Source organism: Chamaea fasciata, unplaced genomic scaffold (genome assembly GCF_029207755.1).
Source record: "Chamaea fasciata isolate MVZ Bird 193981 ecotype frontalis unplaced genomic scaffold, bChaFas1.0.hap1 SCAF_10, whole genome shotgun sequence".
Lineage (NCBI taxonomy): Eukaryota > Metazoa > Chordata > Aves > Passeriformes > Sylviidae > Chamaea > Chamaea fasciata.
Genome location: NW_027094095.1, coordinates 13,827,584 through 13,847,557, shown reverse-complemented (window position 1 = coordinate 13,847,557; position 19,974 = coordinate 13,827,584). Strand labels below are relative to the sequence as shown.

Sequence of the window (19,974 nt, the reverse complement as noted above, 5' to 3'; positions counted from 1 at the left end):
ACATTCGTGATGGGTTTCACACAACACGCTGGTGTCAGCGGCTGCCGACGTTCGCCCGCGCCCCGCGCCGCCGCCCCTCGCACGGCCCCGCCGGGCGCTGCCCGGCCCGAGCCCGCCCGGCCGCTCCCGGCTCCCGCTGCAGCCGCGGCCCTGGGAACGGAGCGGGCGGGGCTCGGCTGCAGCCGGAGCCTTTGCGGGACGGGACCGCGGCTCCCGGAAGCACCGGGAGCCGGAGCGAGCCGAGCTGGGCCGGCGGTGAGCGGCGAGCGGGGCCGCGGGGCGGGCGCGCAGGGGGGAGCGGAGCCCGGCCGGGCCGCCCGCGGCGAGCCGTGCGCGGCTGGGCGTGAGGGGCCGGCCGAGGGAGGCCCGTGCCGCGGGGAGACCCTTGGGGTTAGCGGATGGGGCGGGAAGCAGGGCTCTGGGAGCAGGCTGGGAGGGAAAGGCTGGGACTGGGGAGGTGCCGAGGGAAATGTCTGGAAACGGAGCGGTTTGGGCAGGGGGGAGCCGAGGGTGAAGCTGAAGTCGCTGTGGGGAAGCGGCCGTGTGTGAAGTTGGGAAGGGGCACGGATGCGGCCAGGGCTGTGTCGGTGCTGCTGAGGCGGTGACTGCCCTGCTGGTGCTCTGCCGGGAAGGTGCTCGCTGCGCGTGATGTGGTGCTGCATGTGAAGTTCGCAGAAATGCACATCTTACAAGTATTTGCATGGTTATCATCATTTTATACGAAGTTTTTCAAATGAGAAACGCTCTAGCGGTACAGCACTTAGGGATTAAGCAGAAACTCAGAGGATAGAGAGATAACAAATGTAATAATGCGTATCATGGAATAAACGGAGAGGTAAAAGATAACTATCAGAAGGTATCCGAAGTTGTTTTATTTTATTAAATCCTATAAACTGTGTTTTAAACCAGAGGGAGGAGGACTTGGATTCCAGATTAAATGTTTTAAAGCAATGACTGGGTGGAGAAGACTGACACAGCTTTGGGCCGAAGAGGGATGTGTTGTTTGGGACATAAAGAACGTATGCAATAAACCTTTCTAAAACTGAGTGACCACCACAGCGGGAAGTTTTATTTTGCACGGTGGTTTTTACACAGGAGGAGTGGGATCTAAGACACCCTTTGCTTTTCAAAGACCATATGTGCAGAATGACAAAGTGGGTCTTAGAATTAACATTAGGTGATGGACTGCTTTCTCAGAATCTGTGGGATTGCCTGTCTCCATAGGCACTGCATTGACTTATCAGTGTGCTCACAGAGTTGAGCTACAGGCTGCAGGGTGGGTTTGAGGGAGGTGACAGTTGTGGAGAAAGTGATTTACAATAATCTCTCCCTTTGGAAACTGTAGTTCATGATTCCCTTGTACATTGTTAGGCATCGTGAGAAGAACTTGTGATTGAAAATCACAGTTCTGGGAGATAAGGATCCGCTGGTTTGGGATGTGTGATGTTCTGGTTTGGTAGAAGTAGTATGTGTAGCAAAAATACTGGTTTGGGGAAAGACTGGTTCTAGTAAGTAAAAATTTGCTTTCTTTAGAGCAATATATTTTTAGGAATAACTCTGCCTCCAACATTTCTACAGGCTGCCTACACAACCCAATTCCCTATTCTGGTGATGCTATTGTTTGCTATAACAAGAAAAAGGCAGGGATCACCTGAGCCAAGTACCTGTGGAATTCAAGTCACGTGTCCCCTTAAAACAGTTCCGGATTTGGCAGTGTTGGGGGAGCACAACACATACTTACCTTAGGGACAGGCTTGCTAGACACAGTTATTCCTCCTGTATTGTTCTTGAATTGCTTGCTGCCTGGGGTCATTCCTCACCAGTTACTCCAGTTTCTGCCGTGTTCAAGCTGCTTGTGGGGCTGTGTGCCTTTGCTGGATCACATCAATGGAGGATGTCTCTAGAGGGGAGGAGAGATTCTTAACATCTCTACTTAGGATCTGGCATGATAATGTCAGGTGGTTAGGAGTTCAGGATTTTGCCACTGGATTTCTGAACCTTGTCTTACACTTATACCCCTTCAGTGCTGCTCAGCTGTCTCATTTTATTTGTAATTACTAGCACACTGCAGTGCCTACAGATTGATTTTCCCTGTAGGATCTAGTTTGTGTTACTGTAATCCAAGTAGGTCACCTTGATGGAGGTGTTTGACACACTGTGTTGCCTAGAGCACCCAGACTTGACTCGTAATTCATAAATAGCATAAGTGTAAGCTGCAGCTGAATCCCAGCTGGGTTCAGTCTTTGAGCACCTTAAATTGAGCTCCTTCATTGGCTTGATACATCTGCAGAAAGTGCCTTCCAGCAGTGCTTTGGTTCATAGCATTGCACTCCTGTGTGCTTCAGGAGAGGTGGGCATATGAACTGAAACTGAGAACTGAATGGCTCCTTGCTCCCAGAGCCTGAATGTGGCTGCTGGGATCTATCTGTACTGTGATCTATACAATGAACACAGTGTATGTGCTGTGTGAAGGCAAGATGCAGTTCAGGCAGCTTGTATCAAATTTCTCTGCTGGCAGGCAGAGTTTGGCTTAATGACTCTTACGTCAATATAAAACTATTGCACTACTGGGCAGAGTTGAAGCCTTCATCTTACAAGAAGTGCTGGTGTTAACATTTAGCTCAATGAGGGCCTGAATTTCCAGAGTGCTGAATATTTATACTCAATATGTGATTTGTATAATATCCATCAAACCAAATTTTTGTCAGTCAAAAAAATATGATCTCTGGATTCTTAGATTTGTTGTAAGGGATAAAGGTAGTGGGCTTAAAGAGCCCTTAGCCACAGATCCCACATTTTAAGATTCACAATGCTTTACTCTTCCTGCCTGATACAAAGGTTAGAATGCTAATTTTTTTTTTCCCCACAAAAGAAATAAACAAACAGAAAACCTTTGGGAGCTCATAAAACAACTCAGCCAGGTTCCCTTTCTGCTCTGTTTTCTGTCAATATGTGCAAAAACCTTGCCTGAGTCCTAAGCAATTTATAGCATTCTCTGGAATGAGACTAGTTAATAGTTAATATGTAATTGCATTCCTTTTGTTAAACTTGGCAGTGATGGAATTTCCTGGTTGAGTGGTAGGTATGGCCAGTGAGTCACTGATACAGCCTCCGCTATCTTTGGCAGAAGCCAAGGTTTTGGAGCAAAGTTGAGAAGAAATCGTTGGTTGATCTTTAACAGTTACCATTTAATGTGTAACTGTTCCATACCTAGGTGCACTTGCCAGTTTTGAAAGCCATCTGCATGGTTTTAAAATGGCCAAGGGTTGTGCTTTAACCCCAACTGGCAACTAAGCACCACACAGACGCTTGCTCAGTCCCCCTGGCGGGATGGGGCAGACAATCAGAAGGGTAAAAGTGAGAAAACCTGTGGGTTGAGACACAGACAGTTTAGTAGGTAAAGCAAAAGCTGCACGTGCAAGCAAAGCAAACCAAAGAATTCTTTTACCACATTCCATGGGCAGGCAGGTGTTCAGCCATCTGCAGGGCTCCATCGTGTGGAACGGTGACTTGGGAAGACAAACACCATCACTTGGAACCTCCCACCTCCTTCCTTCTTCTTCTCCCAGGATTATGTAGGGAGCATGACTCCATGTGATCTGGGATATATCCCTGTGGTCTCTTGGGGTCAGCTCTCCTGCCTGTGCTCCTCCCAGCTCCTTGTGCATTCTCAGCCTCCTCACTGCTCGGCTGGGAGGCAGAAATGTATAATCCCTGCTCAACAATAGTGAAAAAGTCCCTGTGTTACCAGCACTTTACAGCACAAATCCCAAACACATCTCCTGGCCAGCCACTGTGCAGAAGATGAACTCTACCCCAGCCAAAACCAGCACACAAGATACAGTTGTGCCTAGGGAGCCAGATGACGTTGCAGGACCAAGGTCCACCAGGGATCTGCTGTGTTCTACTTCATAACCCTGTCTTTAAGACCTCATTTGAATGCTGTTATGTTTTCAATTATTTTCACCAGTTAAGGTCTTTTTTATGTAAATGGAGAAATTGGAAATACTGCCTGAAGGAAACCTTCATGTGAAAAAAATCTTTGTTCCTCGGTTTCTGCTCGAAGAGTAAGAAAAAAACCTTGCTAGAGAATTTGCTTTTAACCACATTTCTGAAGAGGTGTACAAGCTCCAAGAGAAGCACAGTTTTGGTTTTTTTCATAGTGTACTTAGTGCACTGTATAATGTCTCCAGCAACAAGAATGAGTAGCAAACCGGAAAACAAAAGAAAGAGCAAGGTAAGTTTTTAAATGATGAAGTGATTTGTAGTGATGTAGTTTCAAAGTGCCAGGTATTTGGGGAGGAACAGCTGACGATTGTAGATAGCTTATGGGAGGGAACAAATAAGAAACCTGTTCACAGTATGAGGAAAATGGAAAACATAGTAGTGACATTTTAAAGTGAAAAGTACAAGGTTTAAGATGATTAGAAGTATTTAGGACATGCATTACTACAATTACAGTGACATGACAGATTTCATCTTGTGGTGAGGGGAGAAGAAATGTATTGTCAAATTATAGCAGTCCAAATAGGCCAGTTAAATTATTTGTGTGTATGTAAAATCTATTTCAGAACACAGTTCAGCAGCACTTAACTAGGTTTGGAAAGGTCTATGTACCTGTGTACCATGTGGGATATTTGTCATAAAATCATCGAATGGTTTGGGCTGGAGGGGACCTTAAAGATCATCAGTTTCTGACTCCCTGCCGTGGGCAGGGACACCTTCCGTAGACCAGGTTGTTCAAAGCCCATCCAGCTTGGCCTTGGACACTTACAGTAATGGAGTTTCTCCGGTTCTCTGGGCAGTCTGTTCCTAAATTAGCCCAGCCCATGTCCAGGCCCTTGCACTTGGCCTTGTTGAATTTCATGAGATGCCTTCCTTCCTTCCTTCCTTCCTTCCTTCCTTCCTTCCTTCCTTCCTTCCTTCCTTCCTTCCTTCCTTCCTTCCTTCCTTCCTTCCTTCCTTCCTTCCTTCCTTCCTTCCTTCCTTCCTTCCTTCCTCCCTCCCTCCCTCCCTCCCTCCCTCCCTCCCTGTTCTATACTTAAAGTACTTGTGTCATATACTACATCTGATAAATACAAAGCTATATTCACTCAAAAAAAAAAAAAAAAAGAGGAATAATTTTGGAATAGAACTTTCCTCTGAGGAATGTGGTTGTATTGCAGAAAGTTACATGTTACTTGTGTGTTATCCAGCACAGGGAAAAGAGCAGTGTGTGTAGAAAGTAAGAAAAGCATGGAAGTAAGTCATATAAACATATAAACATAGGTTCTTCAGGTTCTGTGAGTTAGCTCTTACTCCACTTTCCAATTGTGCTTTTCCTTTGTTGACAGCTTATTGTATTTGTATAAGTATAGCATCAGCACTGGGTTCGTATTTCATTGGAGAAATATGAGACCAGCATCCTGTTTCTTTCATCTGTTATCCTGATTTCAGAGCAGATGCCCAGGAGGTGTGTCCATACCTGTACCACTGGAATGACACAGAGGTGTTTGTTTTCCAGCAGATCCCATATGGGGAATTTGGTGTAGTAGCACGGAAAATTTAAACTTTGCCTTTGGCAGTTTTGAGAGGCTGGTTGTCTACTTCTGTGTTGGACTTTGCATTTTAACTGATACACAAATGCCTTTTATTAGGTTGAGCAATGTTAAACTGATTAGTCATAAAATGGTATATGACCTAAGAAAAATAACTCCTGTAACTTGGCTTCTTTACTCTAAAAGACACTCAGCAGTGAAAACATTTCACAGCTAGGCTGGAAGGAATTTAGTTCATGTAATGACATCACTGTGAAGATTTGGAGTGTGATACTAGTTAGTTTATTTTTCTTTTTTTAAATTAAACTTTACTTGTGGCAGAGTATGGAGGAGTAAAGAAATAGTTGCCAGTAGAGGTTATTTTTGTCAAATCTTTTGGTGAATTTAACCTACTTTTTTGTTGTGAGACTTGATGGAATTTACTGGGGGTTTTTTTTGTGGTTTGTTTTTTGTTGGGTTTTTTTGTTTGTTTGTTTGTTTGTTTTTTTGTCTGTCATCTACTACTTCAGATAACATTGGGTGCTTGGAGTTTTTCATTTAAGTTTCTCTGATACTTCCTGTAATTCTCATTTTGACTCCTTCTACAAAGATTTTGGGTCCTTCTACAAAGTTAAGAATAGAATCAGTTCATAAACGAATCCTTAATTTTCCACAGGATTTTGCAACAGTAGATACTTAGCAGCTGAAAACTTCAGAAGTTTTTATACCATCAGATCTTTAAAAGACAAAATCTTAAGGTTAAGAAAAGTCCTGCAATCTTATTGCTCTGTAGCAAAATCTGGTTAATATCAAGGAGTTTTGGTGTGCTGTTCATTAACTCAAATTGATTTTGGCCCAATTTCATCTGCAAATATTAGCATTTACCAGTATTTTAAGAGGGAAAGTGTAGGGATGAAATAAAAATAAAATGTAAAATACTAAATTTTAGGCTGGGTTTGAGGCATTGCAAAGGGAGATGAAGTTTACAAGTCAGAAATGTATTCATTTTTAAAATAAGATTATGAGCTGGAAATACTTGATTTTCTGCTTAAAAAAAAATCTGCTTCCTTTGTAGAGTTACTCTTCAGACTTTGCACAGTATGGTACTTTGGGCTGAAAGTATTACTTCCTGTATAGATTGCTTAGCTTTGCGTTGTGTTCTGAAAACCTTTCCAGGGTCCTTCTCCTTTTGACTTCCCAGGAGAACAGCTCTTTACATAGAATCCATCTGTGTGTACTGAATCCTGATGTTACATGGCTGCAAATCCCACCTGGCCTTCCTGCACACTGGCTCCAGTTCAGGGCTGCAGGTGTGTCCATGGCACGCTGAAGAAATGACGCAGAAGGGGCTGATTTTTTTTTCTTTAACTTAGACTAACAGAAGAGGAGCATAATGAGCCCCGTCCCTGAGACGAGTTGTTTAGTATTATAGTCATGGAACTGCAGGTCTTTAGCACACCCCTCTGTAAGATACAGTTCTTAAGCAGATGCATCCTGCAGGGTACCAAGTAGTGCATCCAAAGCCCAGTAGGAAACCTAAGTTGTAACTCAGCACAGGAAATGCAATGGGAACTTCGGTATCATTGTTGGTTTAAGACAATCCAGGTGTGAGCTGTTACTGAAGACAATAGCTCATTTGTTCAGTGATTGCACAGGTTGTTGCTGGGAGGATAGCAGGAGCTCATGGCTACAAGTGAGTGCTTACACCCACGATGGTCACCTGTAAATCTAAATGTGCTGTGACACTGCAGTTGAAGACAGGCCAACTCTTTCAAGTTCAGTGTTTTGTTCCTTTTGTGGGTTTTTCCCAGTTTGCACAGAGGTCCGTGAACTGATAAGCAGGTCTTATAGAAGAGAAAGGACCAGGAGAGCTGATAAGCTCTGTGTGCTTAGGAGAGAGCAGTTGTTTAATTGGCATATGTACATTTCAGAACTCTAGTTCCTGCTCTGTGAACCAGCTTGTAAATACAGCATGAAACTTCACACACTTGCTGTCTTCAAGCCTGTCTTGTTGACCACTGACAGGACAACTTTTAACAACTCCCCTTATTTCAGCTATCATGTTGGACACTTAGCTTCCATTCTTTGTGAACTTTTGAAACTTTGAAATGCATTAGTGACGTACAGTAAGGAAATATTTCCTGCTACTGGTGCCTTTTTGGAATACATTGTCTGGGGAAAGTTCCCTTTTTTATCATTACTACTGAGGAACACAAGACAGAAGTTGTGGTATGCATTCTTTATGGCTTTGGTGATGGGCTTATCAAAGTGTTGTGCTTGTTTGTTGATTTTTGTGCTGATTGCTTTGGTACTTGCTCATTAACAGCATACTAGTGATTTATTTTTAAAATTATAAATTTTAAGCTGCTTCATAAATAGATTATTGTATTTTAGCAAAAACATTACTGTAAACATTATTTTTAATATCATTAACTGTTTTGAAGGTTGCAGAATTGATATCTGATGATCTTGAACATTTGTAAAACCCTTTGTCATTTTGCAGGCTGACAGAATGCAGAAATTTGGGTCCAACTCAGGAGGGATATGTGTGTTCCCATTATGTGTATTTTGCTCAGAAGCATTTTGAAAACTAAAAAAACCCCCAAAAAAACCCAAACCAACAAACAAACAAAATACCCAATAAACAAAAACTTAAAGGTTTGAAGACTTCTTTATCTGTAGGTGTGCTTTCATGAAATTCAGTGGTTTCTGTCTTAACCATATGTTGCTCTTTATTTCCAATTTTTCAGGTCTGAATACTAAAAAATTAGGTAGATGAAAAGAGTGAAAGAAATTGTTCAAGTTGGCTCACATAAATGAAAACTTCGTTTTCTCTAGTATCATGGGCAAGCCTTTTAGTGAAATTCAGTTCTGTATCTTCTCCCAGTAGGTTGTTTGTTTTTTTTTTTTCCTTTACCTTTTTCTCCCTCTGTCTTCTTTGTGTTGCTGGTACTTCTCCAGAAACCACGGTCTCTGAACATGCATGTCCCTTCTTCATCCCTTTGCAAGAACTGGTTTTTTTCTCCTCCTTGTTCTCAGCTCTAGCAAATGTATTTATCAAAGTTGTTGTTCTTCAACACATCATCTCAGTTTTGTTGTTCAGGATGCATAATTCTACAGTTAACATCCTTGTGTAATGGATTATTCCACCAGAACCAATGGAAAACAGCAAACCCTGAGTATTGTCTGCAGCTTTCTTCTCCTTCCTAGTTTATATTTCTGTCTGATTCATATTGCTCCATGCAGTTGCATCTTTAGTATTTGTTTCTTCAGAAGTTCAATGAGATTATAGTTCATACAAAAGTATCTCCTATTAAGATTCCCTAATGGAACCTTGTGTGTTTCTTCCTCAGTTTCTGCATCCTGGCATCTGTTTCATCCTTATTTGCCAGTATGCTTTTACAAATGTTTTTACAATGGCATGATTTTTGAGATTAAAAAAATTATTGTGTGTGATGCAAGTGTGTCCTTCATATCCTTGTGGCTGTTGAAAATTCACTCCTATTTGCAGGTTACTACAATGTCTTTTAAGTGTCAGTGTCATATAGGTAATAATTTGACTTTGAGTACTTGTCTGGAGAAAATCTATAAATGCTTTAGAGACAAAATAAGGGCAAGTCAGAAATACTTGAAGAGTGTAGCTCTCCAAATGCCTACAAAACAGCAATGAAATGGATCTTGAGCTAGAGCAATGCAGTCAGCAAGAAGCTGTTTCAGTTCTAGCCACAAGTATTTAGAGGTACCAGCACATCCTTGAGCAGTGTGGACAGAACTGTATAGCTAATGAGTGAGAGGTTGTGTGTCTGCAGGTGTAAAACACGGGGACAGCTCTGCCAGATGCACACAGTCTGTGTGCTGTGTCTGGGCTTCTGACACTGGCAACCACATGCATTGTCTTGCCTTGTTACTCTTCTTTTGCTTGTAAACATAGTTGGGAACTTCTAGTTATTGATTTGACTTTGACATTATAAAAAATGGCTCTGTTTTTGAGTAAGTGGGCAATGAAGGGAGTAGAAGTTAATCTTTTACAGAAAGCATTAGTTTCTCTGTTTGGAAGTTCTTTATATGAAGCATGGCAAAAATTATCTGATACTCTGAGTAGCAGCAAGCTTTTTTTAAATTCCCTTGTCGTATATTGTGCTTGTAAAATGAAAATTACTGTCTCTGTTAGTCTTTTACAATAAATTAATCCTTTAAATTGGTGACAAATTGCAAAGAAAACTGCATTAACTTGGTGGAAGTTCCTGGTAGAGATGAGGATGGTACAGCTTTACTAACATGAAGTTTGTGGTAGTCAGTGCAGCCTGAGAAAGCAGTTGCAGTCACCTAGTCATCTATATTCAATGAATTTTTTTCTGAGCAGGATAATCAGCAGGACAGGTTTAGGGCTGCCTCCCCTAAAGCTTCTCCATCCCATGTCTTCTGCTTTCCCACAACTTTCCCTTCATTGCCAGGCATACCTTCTCATTTAAAGCAGCCCAACCCTCACCCTTCTTTTGCTGGCACGGTGCTACCTGGCAAGGCTGAGACTGCAGCCTGACAGACTTGGGAGAGGTGGGAGAGTGGAAAGATCTCTTCAATCTGGGAACAGCTCATTGCAGCAGGAGTACTGGGCATTGTGCTGGGCCTCAGCAGAAAACACCTTCACCTTGCAAATACCTTCTGAGCCTTCACCTACATACAGAAATCTGTGATTCCCAGCATCTGCAGTACTACCTTTGGGTTTGTTTCTTTTTTTCTGTTTCAGAGAGGAAGAAGTCAAGACATGTCTGCCAATTTAAAGTACCTTTCCTTGGGCATCCTGGTGTTTCAGACCACGAGTTTAGTGTTGACCATGCGCTATTCTCGGACACTGAAAGAAGAAGGACCTCGTTACTTGTCCTCTACTGCAGTTGTTATTGCTGAACTGCTGAAGATTTTGGCCTGTGTTCTGTTAGTCTACAAAGACAGCAGTATGTGTCAAATTTTGCACCAAGTAATTTTCCTAATCAATATGCTGTATTGTAGTGGCAACTGCAAAGCAGCCATGTGAGTACAGGCATACAACAAAGCATTTCCCTTCTCCTTGTGTAAGAAGTAGTCTTGGAAAGACAACAATCACGCTCTAGTATTTGCTTAAGAGAATGTGGAAATAAGTGTATTTGCTTAAGAGAATGTGGATACTGGGGAGGACACTGAATGAATTTTATGCTAACATCTCAAAGCTTGTGTTTGCTCAGGCATTTTAAGAAATCTGTATGTAAAAGCAGGAAAAAATGAAAAGTTTTAAGTGTGTCCAAAGCATGAATGATAATTAGAAACCTGTGATAAACCAGCAGATGCAGAAGGGAAGAAGAAATTTTGTTGTTGCAGGAAGAATCATAGTTTTAAGCTAAAAAAAGAAAACTATATTCACATTTACTCCAATCCTTATTTTGTATATTTAAAATGGAATTTACCTGGTTTCTGTTTATTTTTCAACAGCTTAAAAATGTCATTGTCTATGCATAAATATTGATGACTCTGTAGGATTCTAAATATGCACTTTTTTGGTGGCACTCTTTGATATATTATCTTAAATTATTTTTACAGTTTCAATAAGTTTAACTCAAAGTATTTTGAATAATTGTTTTCATTCTGGCATTTCAGGCTGCAGGAAGACACTTGCAGCCATATTTCCTTATGTATACGAGGCCTGTGAAAGTCAAACATCGATGGTATTTTCAGGTCTTGGTGTAGTGATAGCCATAAAAAGGGGCAACAGTTTAAAACCAGAACATTGCTGTGTCTCTTTTTTCCACTCCTTTCCTTTTAGTGAATGTCTACTTCTTTTACTGTTTCTTTGGGTAGAATGCAATTTACGGACTCTGAACAGGGTGCTACATGATGAAATCCTTAACAAACCCATGGAAACACTTAAGCTTGCCATTCCTTCAGGAATTTACACTCTTCAGAACAACTTGCTGTATGTAGCATTGTCAAACCTAGATGCTGCCACATACCAGGTATTGCCTATTTTGAATTCTCTTTAAGTTTAAAAAAAAAAAAAAAAACAACAAACAAAAAAACCACCTTATGAATTGTGGCATAGTAGTAGTAACTGTTCCTGCTTCTTCTAGGTTACGTATCAACTGAAAATTCTTACCACAGCATTGTTTTCTGTGTCCATGTTGAGCAAGAAACTGGGTGTATACCAGTGGCTGTCACTAGTAATATTGATGACAGGAGTGGCATTCGTGCAGGTAAATACTAGCAGGTGGTTTGTGGGGTTTTGATGTGTTTGTTCAAGAAACATGGATTTCTGTACTGATTATCCAGCTTTCTGATTCTACCAGCTGCACATGAGCACCAGAGTATAGTCAGGAGCTACGAATCACAACTGGCCAGGTCTGGAGGACACCAGAAATGGTTCAAAGGCAGAAGATAACTCCTCTTTTGCAACCCAGTGCTCTACTGTAGAATGTGACAGGGCCTCTGGAGCAACCTGCAAGTAATAGTGATAGCAATTTTTATTAGCACATTTCTTCAAGCATTAGGATTTCACAGATCATCTCCGCCAGTACAGGCTGTGTTCACTTTGGCATATGGATTCAGCATGGAAAATTCACTTTGGATTATTTCCAAAAGCAAAATTGGCCTCAGTTCTAAAAAGTGCAGGTACTAGAGTTCATAGTTTTCCGAGAGCAGGATTATGGGATAAGAGACTATTCTAAGAATTTTTAGCAGATTCTAGTATAGCCTAGAAATTTTTATTTTAAAACTTAAGGATTTGGAAAAAGATACAGTAATTAAATTCACTAATGAAAAATGGGAACGAAATACTCTGAATAGTATTTAACAGACTGCTCAGAAAATTTTTGTCCATGACATTGCATTTTATTCAGTTAGTCTTAGACACATTGCAACATTTAACTAGTCTGCACAATCACCAAAGTGGGGCACATGAAAAAAGACAGTTCATCCCATCTTATTTGTAAGGTAACCAACTGTTGGGTGGCACAAGTTGGTGGCAGAGAATGACTATGATAATTCACAATGGCATTAAAGAACAGTTCTTGCTTATAAAACATAAATCCTGCAGCTGTTTAAATTGAGTAATATTCTCCCAGTTGAGGCACAGTTTTACTCCTTACAAATAAGTAGAAAAAATTGTAGCTTTGCAGTCCTTTATAAGTATTTATGGTGCAAAATACAAAACTTTACCAGTATATGATTGTCTGTATTTAGTTACTGTTACTGTTGGTGGAAAACAAATTTGCATTTTGTAGATGCTCATGACTTGATTTCATCAGTGAATTTTGTGTAACTGTTTTACATCCAGTGGCCTTCAGACTCTCAAGCAACACCTGCTAAGGAGCACTCAGCAGGATCACAGTTTGTAGGCCTGATTGCAGTTCTCATAGCCTGCTTTTCTAGTGGATTTGCTGGGGTTTATTTCGAGAAAATTTTAAAGGAAACTAAGCAGTCTGTGTGGATCAGAAACATTCAGCTTGGTAAGTTCAATTTTAATCATCTGTTAGAGATATTGCATTCTGAAGCGTTAAGATAATTGTGCAAAATAAATGTATAAATAAAAAGTACCACCAACATTATAGTATGCTGCATATGTGTTATTTTAAAACCGAAAGTCAAACCCTGCTAGATGGAATGATAGCAGTTACTGTCCGATTTCAGTCTGCAATTAAAAACTCCACAGTCTCACCTCAGATTCAACTTTTGACATTAAGTCTCTACTAGTAAACATTCATTGTGTTTGAGACTGGCTCAGGAGAATCCCATTTCAAAGATCGTTGTCTGAACTGGCAGTAGAAAGCAATGGAAGATAAGTATATAAGGATGTCTTAATGGAAAAAATCAAAACTTGTTTCAGGCGTGGAGAATAGCTTTTAAAAGAGAACAGCAAACTGATTGCATTTGGATGTGATGGTATTGCAAGTGACAGTCCAATTTTAAAATCAGAAATACATGAGCAGCCTTTAAAGATGAGGAACCCATTTGCATGTTTTTCACCTGAAGCTTTTGAACCAATCTTGTACTTTCAGGATTTTTTGGTAGCATATTTGGACTGATGGGTGTTTACATTTATGATGGAGAACAACTGTCAAAGAATGGATTTTTTCAAGGATATAATAAACTTACCTGGGTGGTGGTTGTTCTACAGGTGAGACTGTGTGTTGCATGTTTCTGTGAAGGCACTTGGGGATTTGCTCTTCTAGAAATAACTGGAGAAACGAATGGGTGTCATTGAGGGGTGCTGAGAATTCTATAGTCAGAAGTCTGATCTGTCATTATTAGCATAAACCTCTAAATGAAAATCTGGAAAATATATAGCCAGTATGTGATTAAGCATTGTGCAAATTAAAAGCATGTAAGCATTATTTATTTTGTGATGTTTGAAATTATCTCTCTATGTGCCCTTCCTCATGTGGCTAAAAATGTAGAGTGCAAGCATTTCCACTCACTTAATGGTGGCAATGTCATCAACAATTTCTTGAATGGGGAAAGAGCTGCTCCTCCAATGTTTATTTTCAACAGTACATATCCGTAACATAAAATAAATGTATTGATCCTCCACATAGACAAAAGCTTTTCTGAAAGTAGATGCGTGGTGTTAAAATAAATGCTCTCGGTCAAATTATCAGTTTGTGAATCCAAACCTTGGTATTTTTCCAGGCACTTGGAGGGCTGGTGATTGCTGCTGTTATAAAATATGCAGACAACATTTTAAAGGGATTTGCAACTTCTCTCTCTATTATACTATCAACACTGATCTCCTATTTCTGGCTGCAAGATTTTGTCCCTACAAGGTAAGAATTATTACCCATGTATACAAAAAAAAAATTTAAAAAAAAAAAAAGGTTGAAAACTTACTGCTTACCAGATATAACTGCGAAAATAAATAAAAAACCAAATCCCGTCCAAGCCACACTATCAGAATGTTTAGGTCCAGCTTGCACATCAAAGTTTAGCCTCGTCCCGTAGCTAACAGTCAGCGTTCCAGGCGGGTGAGGAGCCGCTGCCCGGCGCCGCCGTTCCGCCGGGGCGCCCCCTGCGGGCCCCTGCGGGCGCTGCACCCCGGGCCAAGGGGCCCGGGCCAAGCGGCCGCCGCTGCTCCGTGTCCCCGCGCTGCGGGGTGGCACAGGGACATGGCCTCTGTGCTGCCTTTCCTCGCCCGCACCGCAGGCTCTAACACACGGCACTGCAGACACGCTCCCGTGGAAGTGACACTGCAGCACTGTGTGGCCCAAGGGCACCCGGGAGCCCCAAAGCAGAGCTGTTTCTAAAGGCAGTGCCACGTTTAGCAGTGCAAACAGCCGAGAAAGAAAGAGAAGGGCTTGCTCCGTTCTTCTAGGCCCCGTACGGTGTCCTGATGCTTTCGGGATCAGACTGTGGTGGCGCTGTGTGCCACAGGTTTTGTACATGGGTAGGCTGAGAACACTGCTTGTCTTGGCAGTGCATGTTCCTGTATGGAGTGTAGAATTAGTAATCCCACGTCCAGATAATCTAATTTTTGGCAGGAGTAGGATTTTCTTATGACTGACCAACGCTCCTTGCATATGTTACATGTGCTCATAACATAAAAATATTTTGAATAATATTTACGACTTTTGTATCTGGTACGAAGAAACGTCTTTTTATCTAAAAATACATATTTGCAATACTGTGGTCCCTTTCTCTCTCTACCCATTCTGTCATTCTGTATTATCAGGGCTTTACTTAAACATTCAAAAAAGGAAATGGGGTACCTGTTTAGGCTTAAGAAGTGGAAGACATTGAACTTAAATTATAAGTAGATTATATTTGTCCCATTAAAACAAAAGTAGAAATTGTTTTAAGAATTTCTGTGTGCTCAAATGGAAAATTAATAAGTAACTTAACAGCTTCTGCAAATGTGTTGCAAAATAAATAGAGCCAAGTAGCAGTAGGTAGAACTTGAAGCCATCCCATTTAATAAAACTTGATTAACTTGAGTTAATCAAACTTAATCTTTAGTACCTTGTTTACGCTAACAATGCATTTGAACGGAAACTGTGTAATTTTTTCTGTCACATCAGCAAACAGTTTAGATTGGGGTAATAGATATAAAGCACTTAAATGCTTGAATGTGTTGCAAGAGGCCATGCCCCAAAATAGGCTAAATGTATTCTCTGATGGATTTTCATGTCATATGCCACAGTTTTTTTTAGCATTTGGTTCAGAAGTTTAAATTGTTGACATGTCATGTCTGGGAGACCAGTCTTTTCTAAAATGTGTACTGATTGTCTGCTTGCTTCAGGTTTTTGTATCAGACTTTAACTATCAAAACAACTTGAAAGGCCAAAATGTCACAATAGAAAAGATGCCTTTATTGTGTTTTCATGAGACAAGTCTTTCTGTATCTGCCAAAAATTAGATTATACTGACTTGCAAACTGGTTCTTGGGCAGCAGTAATTTGTTTTGGCGTAAGCTTTGGACTTCAAAACAAACACGGTTTTAACAATATGAAGTATGTTATATGTTAAGAATGGGTGGGTAACCACAGTAGTTGCTTTTCTTCAGCTCCTGTTTCCATTTTGCACACATATTTAGGTAAAAGTTTGAGAAAAAAAGGATTGATCTGATTGCTTTTGGCAGTTGTTCCATGAAAGTGTAATTTTAATTTTCAGGATATGTTAATATGATACAATTCTCCGTTGTTATAGGTTTCTTACCTCAAAACTTTCTGCATCCCTCTAAAATAAATACAAAGAAATTATTTTGCTCTTTATAAATTGGACAAATATAATTTAGTTTCCTGTTTTCCTCATGGAAAAAAATGTCATTTCTTTGGATTGTATTGCATAAATAAATTTGCATCAACTAAAACAAACTTTTTTTTTATCCCTATTCTATTCAGCGTCTTTTTCCTCGGAGCCATCCTTGTAATAGCAGCTACTTTTCTATACGGTTATGATCCCAAACCTGCTGGAAATCCCATTAAGGCATAGCAGACTTCCTCATCAACCTGCTTCTCAAGATCATGCACTGGGGGCCTTGCTGGCACTGGCATGTGGAAAGTGTCACTGTGCACTGCAAGGGAAAGATGACTGCCCTGAATGTATTGAAGAAATGCCGATGAGTAGTTCTGAACAGCCAGAGGGGTTACAGGTGGAGGGTGATGCTGTCTCTAACTGAAGGGGGGGAAATGTCAGGGAAATGCCCCGTGCAACTTGCCAATAAAAACTTGAAAGGAACCAAAAGTTTCCAAGAAACTACAATTAGGAATGTTTACACCTTTGACTAAGATTGCATCAAGAGAATTGCTGTATTGACTGCTGCAGAAATATGTCCTATGCACTCTTTGAAAGAGCACACGACAACATTGTCAGATTGTATGTTTTTGCAATTCGATTCTATTTAATCTTAGTAAATATGTTTTTAACTGTTTGTCTATTTACGTGAAATGAGCTGAACGTCATAGTTCTAAAGTGATGGTTCTAATTAGGTACTCTTAATTAAAACTGTGAAAATTGAAATATGATTGAAAGACACTTTCACAATATCAAATATTTTTTTATATTTTTAGAAGGCTGATTTAATAACAGAAACCTGTTATTAAATGATAATATTACAATTCTGTTGCTTCTATAAAACTGCTGTAAGAATGTTAACATTCTTACCAAAGTACGAAGGGAGGAATACTCCAGCCCTCATCAGCCTGTAATGTTGGAGCAGATGGAATAACTCTGGGAACACTGGCTGGAGGTTACCACACTAACCTGGGAGTGGGTTATGATGGAGTAGGGTTATGACGGGTGCTTGCTCAGATGTAATGTTCCTTCTTGTTATTTTACTGATTATTAATCAACTTCTTGGTAGAACCTTAAAAGTAGTTTTTGTCCTTTAAATAGCCTCTGAAGATTTTTTAAAACCATGATTTAAAAAAACAAAGAGCCCATAATAAGCATTTCAAAGGCGTTATCATTGTCTGCAACAGCTCATCTGGAGATATTATGGTCTGGCATCTGTATACTGTACCGTACTGTACTTTATTACAGAGGTGTTTTTTAAACAAGTGTTGTTTACTCATGAACTCTTCCAGGCTTTTTCTGTATATTTCTATGTAATGGCTTAATTAGAGTTTTGGTGGGGTTTTTTTAATTATTATTATTATTATTATTTTGTTCCGGGAGTCCTTGAGCCAACAGACCAAAATGGGTTCTCTGGATCTATTTGTTCTAGTAGTGGAATTACTTTAATAGGAAATATAATTTAAAAGCAATTAATAGTGCAATAGGTAAATGTAAAAGCATGCTGTTATTCTGTTTCAAACAACAACAACTAAAACTTCACAAAGAAACCTTGCTGCAATTAGATCAATTTGACTGTTATGGACACTTCAGTTGATGTATTTGGATATAGTCAGAAACACTAAAAAAATCTGGAACTAACAAAAAAACTGTCTTAAAAACCATTGGTTTTCAGGAGACTGTTCACAATGGATGTTAATGTTGGGTGACTCGTGTGACACCTGCGATGGTGCATTTTGTGTAAAAACATATCAGGAGTCCCTTACCAGTAGAATGGCAAGCGGTAAAAATGTCTTTATTCCCTTGTTCCCTGCCACCACTCCCTTCATGCTTTTTCTCACATCTGTCTTGTACTAAAGAAAACGTGTAAGAGAAAGGTGTTTTAAAATGTTTACCAAAGCACCTCATCTGATTGACTGGGAGATTCTGTAGGAGTGCTCTGAGATTTCTTACTGAAGTGTTGTAAACAGGAAGAGAAGAATTCCATTTATGTCACTCAAGTAAAAATAGTGTTTTTCTTCTGTTGGCAATTACATGTTTTAACAACATTTTGTTTGCTTATCTTATCAGAGCAAGACATTAAAGAATTATCAGAGCTCTGCCTGGGCCTTGCTAAGCTTTGTGAACTGTGAATATGTCCCAACATGTTGTAATTGCAGGAGCTTTGCTACTTGGTGATCAAAACTATCTAAATGGGCATTCTGTGTTAATATTAAATGTTTTAGGTGTAACATTCAATGTGGCACAATCTCTGGAAAGTCACATTCAGCGTTTCCCCCTGCAGTGCAGCCTGAGGTAAGAGGTGTGCCTAGAGCAGTGACTCCCGGCGGTGCCAGGTGCAGAACGAGACCTGCACGGCTCTGAAATGGGGTGGGAAGTGTTGGTAGTCATCTTTCAACCGGAGTTTGGCCCTACACAGTAATACTTTTGATTTTATGAATGGCAGTAGTGGGAGTGTTCAAGTGATATAATTTATTATTTTCCTAAGAAAAGTCTCCAAAAAACATAAGAGGCAGATTGAGAACACTTTAAAGCCACTTGTATGGGGACCAAAGGGACCAAAAAAGCCGAATAATTACCAAGTGGCTGGAGCTCTGTGACGTGTGGCCTGGTTGCAATATTTCAGGTGCACCTGTCAATACTTGCCAGTAAGGATGTTTAAAGGAAAGAACAGGAATATGTGCTCTTTGCTTTGGAATAGGATGCCATGCAGCTTTGGGAAACTGCTGTACTAAGGAACAGTAACTCCTATCTGTAAATCAGTGATTTCTGTGCTTTCACTTGACGGTCCAATTCTGTTTTCCAGCAGAAGGATAGATCTCGCCATAGACTTATTGCTGAAAAGGAAAAATGAATTTGCATTTTTAGCTATGTTTCCTCAGCCTTTGACAGGCTGAGCGAAGGCTCTTGGAGATGTGACTCTGGACAAGGGGAGAGGTAGCATGTGTTTTGTGAGAACAGAAGGGATTTGGACAGGGCTTACTGAATCTGTAACCTTTGCATCAGAGAGCATATGCACATTTTATCACTGAGATACTTTTGTATTTGGATTTTAATTTTTTTCTAAGTAGCTTTAAGTCTATAACTCATTACCTAACCAAAGATGAATAGCTAGCACAGAGCCTTGGGAAGTAGTGGATAATGTGCTTTGAGTTTGCCCTAAAAGCAAATGCTGTAGGAGTTTAACTTCTCAAAAATAAACTTGTCTTTCTGTACTACTTTTCTGACTTTTAGAAATGGTTTGTTAGTTTAGTTGTATATTTAGGAGGCTAACCTATACTTAGCAGAATTTTGTTTTTATTTATAAAGTTACAGAAGTTATAGCTAGGTATTTATTTGCAATAACTTGAATTATGTGATTTTTCTTTCTAGACATATATTGGGTATACTAGTATTTATTGAATACTTGGATATTTGTTAGTTTTATTTGAGGATGTCTGGGATACGTGATAAATGGTCAAATAACGATAAACTTAGGACTATCTTCAAAGCAAAATAGATCAGTTCAGTGGTGAAAAACCTTGAGTCTAATGAAGTAAGATAAACTTTCCTTTCAACATTGTATTTCTAAGCAATCCACAAGTGCCCAAAAATGTATTTTCTCAAAGAATTCAGATAATTACATATAGTTTTATTCAACTTCATTGTTTTAGACAACCTTTAAGAAAACCTCCCATTTTATTTGTTTCAGTAAAGGGTAGATTAATGT

At 40.1% G+C, this 19,974-nt stretch overlaps 1 protein-coding gene across 3 annotated transcripts; it reads left to right on the top strand.

Annotated features, from left to right (window-relative positions):
* The first annotated feature begins 225 nt into the window (after positions 1–225).
* SLC35A3 (solute carrier family 35 member A3) lies at positions 226–19,483 on the top strand. Of its 3 annotated transcripts, none has more exons than XM_066192374.1 (8): positions 226–255; positions 10,264–10,468; positions 11,346–11,500; positions 11,615–11,737; positions 12,817–12,988; positions 13,538–13,656; positions 14,169–14,302; positions 16,373–19,483. In XM_066192374.1, exons 2-8 carry the CDS (start codon positions 10,282–10,284, stop codon positions 16,461–16,463), a joined length of 981 nt encoding a protein of 326 aa, XP_066048471.1. In that variant the 5' UTR covers positions 226–255; positions 10,264–10,281; the 3' UTR covers positions 16,464–19,483. The 3 variants fall into 3 exon arrangements, with proteins under 3 accessions (XP_066048471.1, XP_066048470.1, XP_066048472.1); XM_066192373.1 differs by lacking the exon at positions 226–255 and adding an exon at positions 3,969–4,237; XM_066192375.1 differs by lacking the exon at positions 226–255 and adding an exon at positions 7,432–7,745.
* The last annotated feature ends 491 nt before the right edge of the window (positions 19,484–19,974 follow it).

Bases quoted from the DNA above. Each gene is read 5' to 3' on its own strand.
- SLC35A3 (XM_066192373.1), top strand. From the start codon at position 4,184: ATGTCTCCAGCAACAAGAATGAGTAGCAAACCGGAAAACAAAAGAAAG. The intron at 10,469-11,345 runs GTATGTGTCAAA...TTCTTTGGGTAG, and splicing joins GTTAGTCTACAAAGACAGCA to AATGCAATTTACGGACTCTG. The intron at 12,989-13,537 runs GTAAGTTCAATT...TTGTACTTTCAG, and splicing joins GATCAGAAACATTCAGCTTG to GATTTTTTGGTAGCATATTT.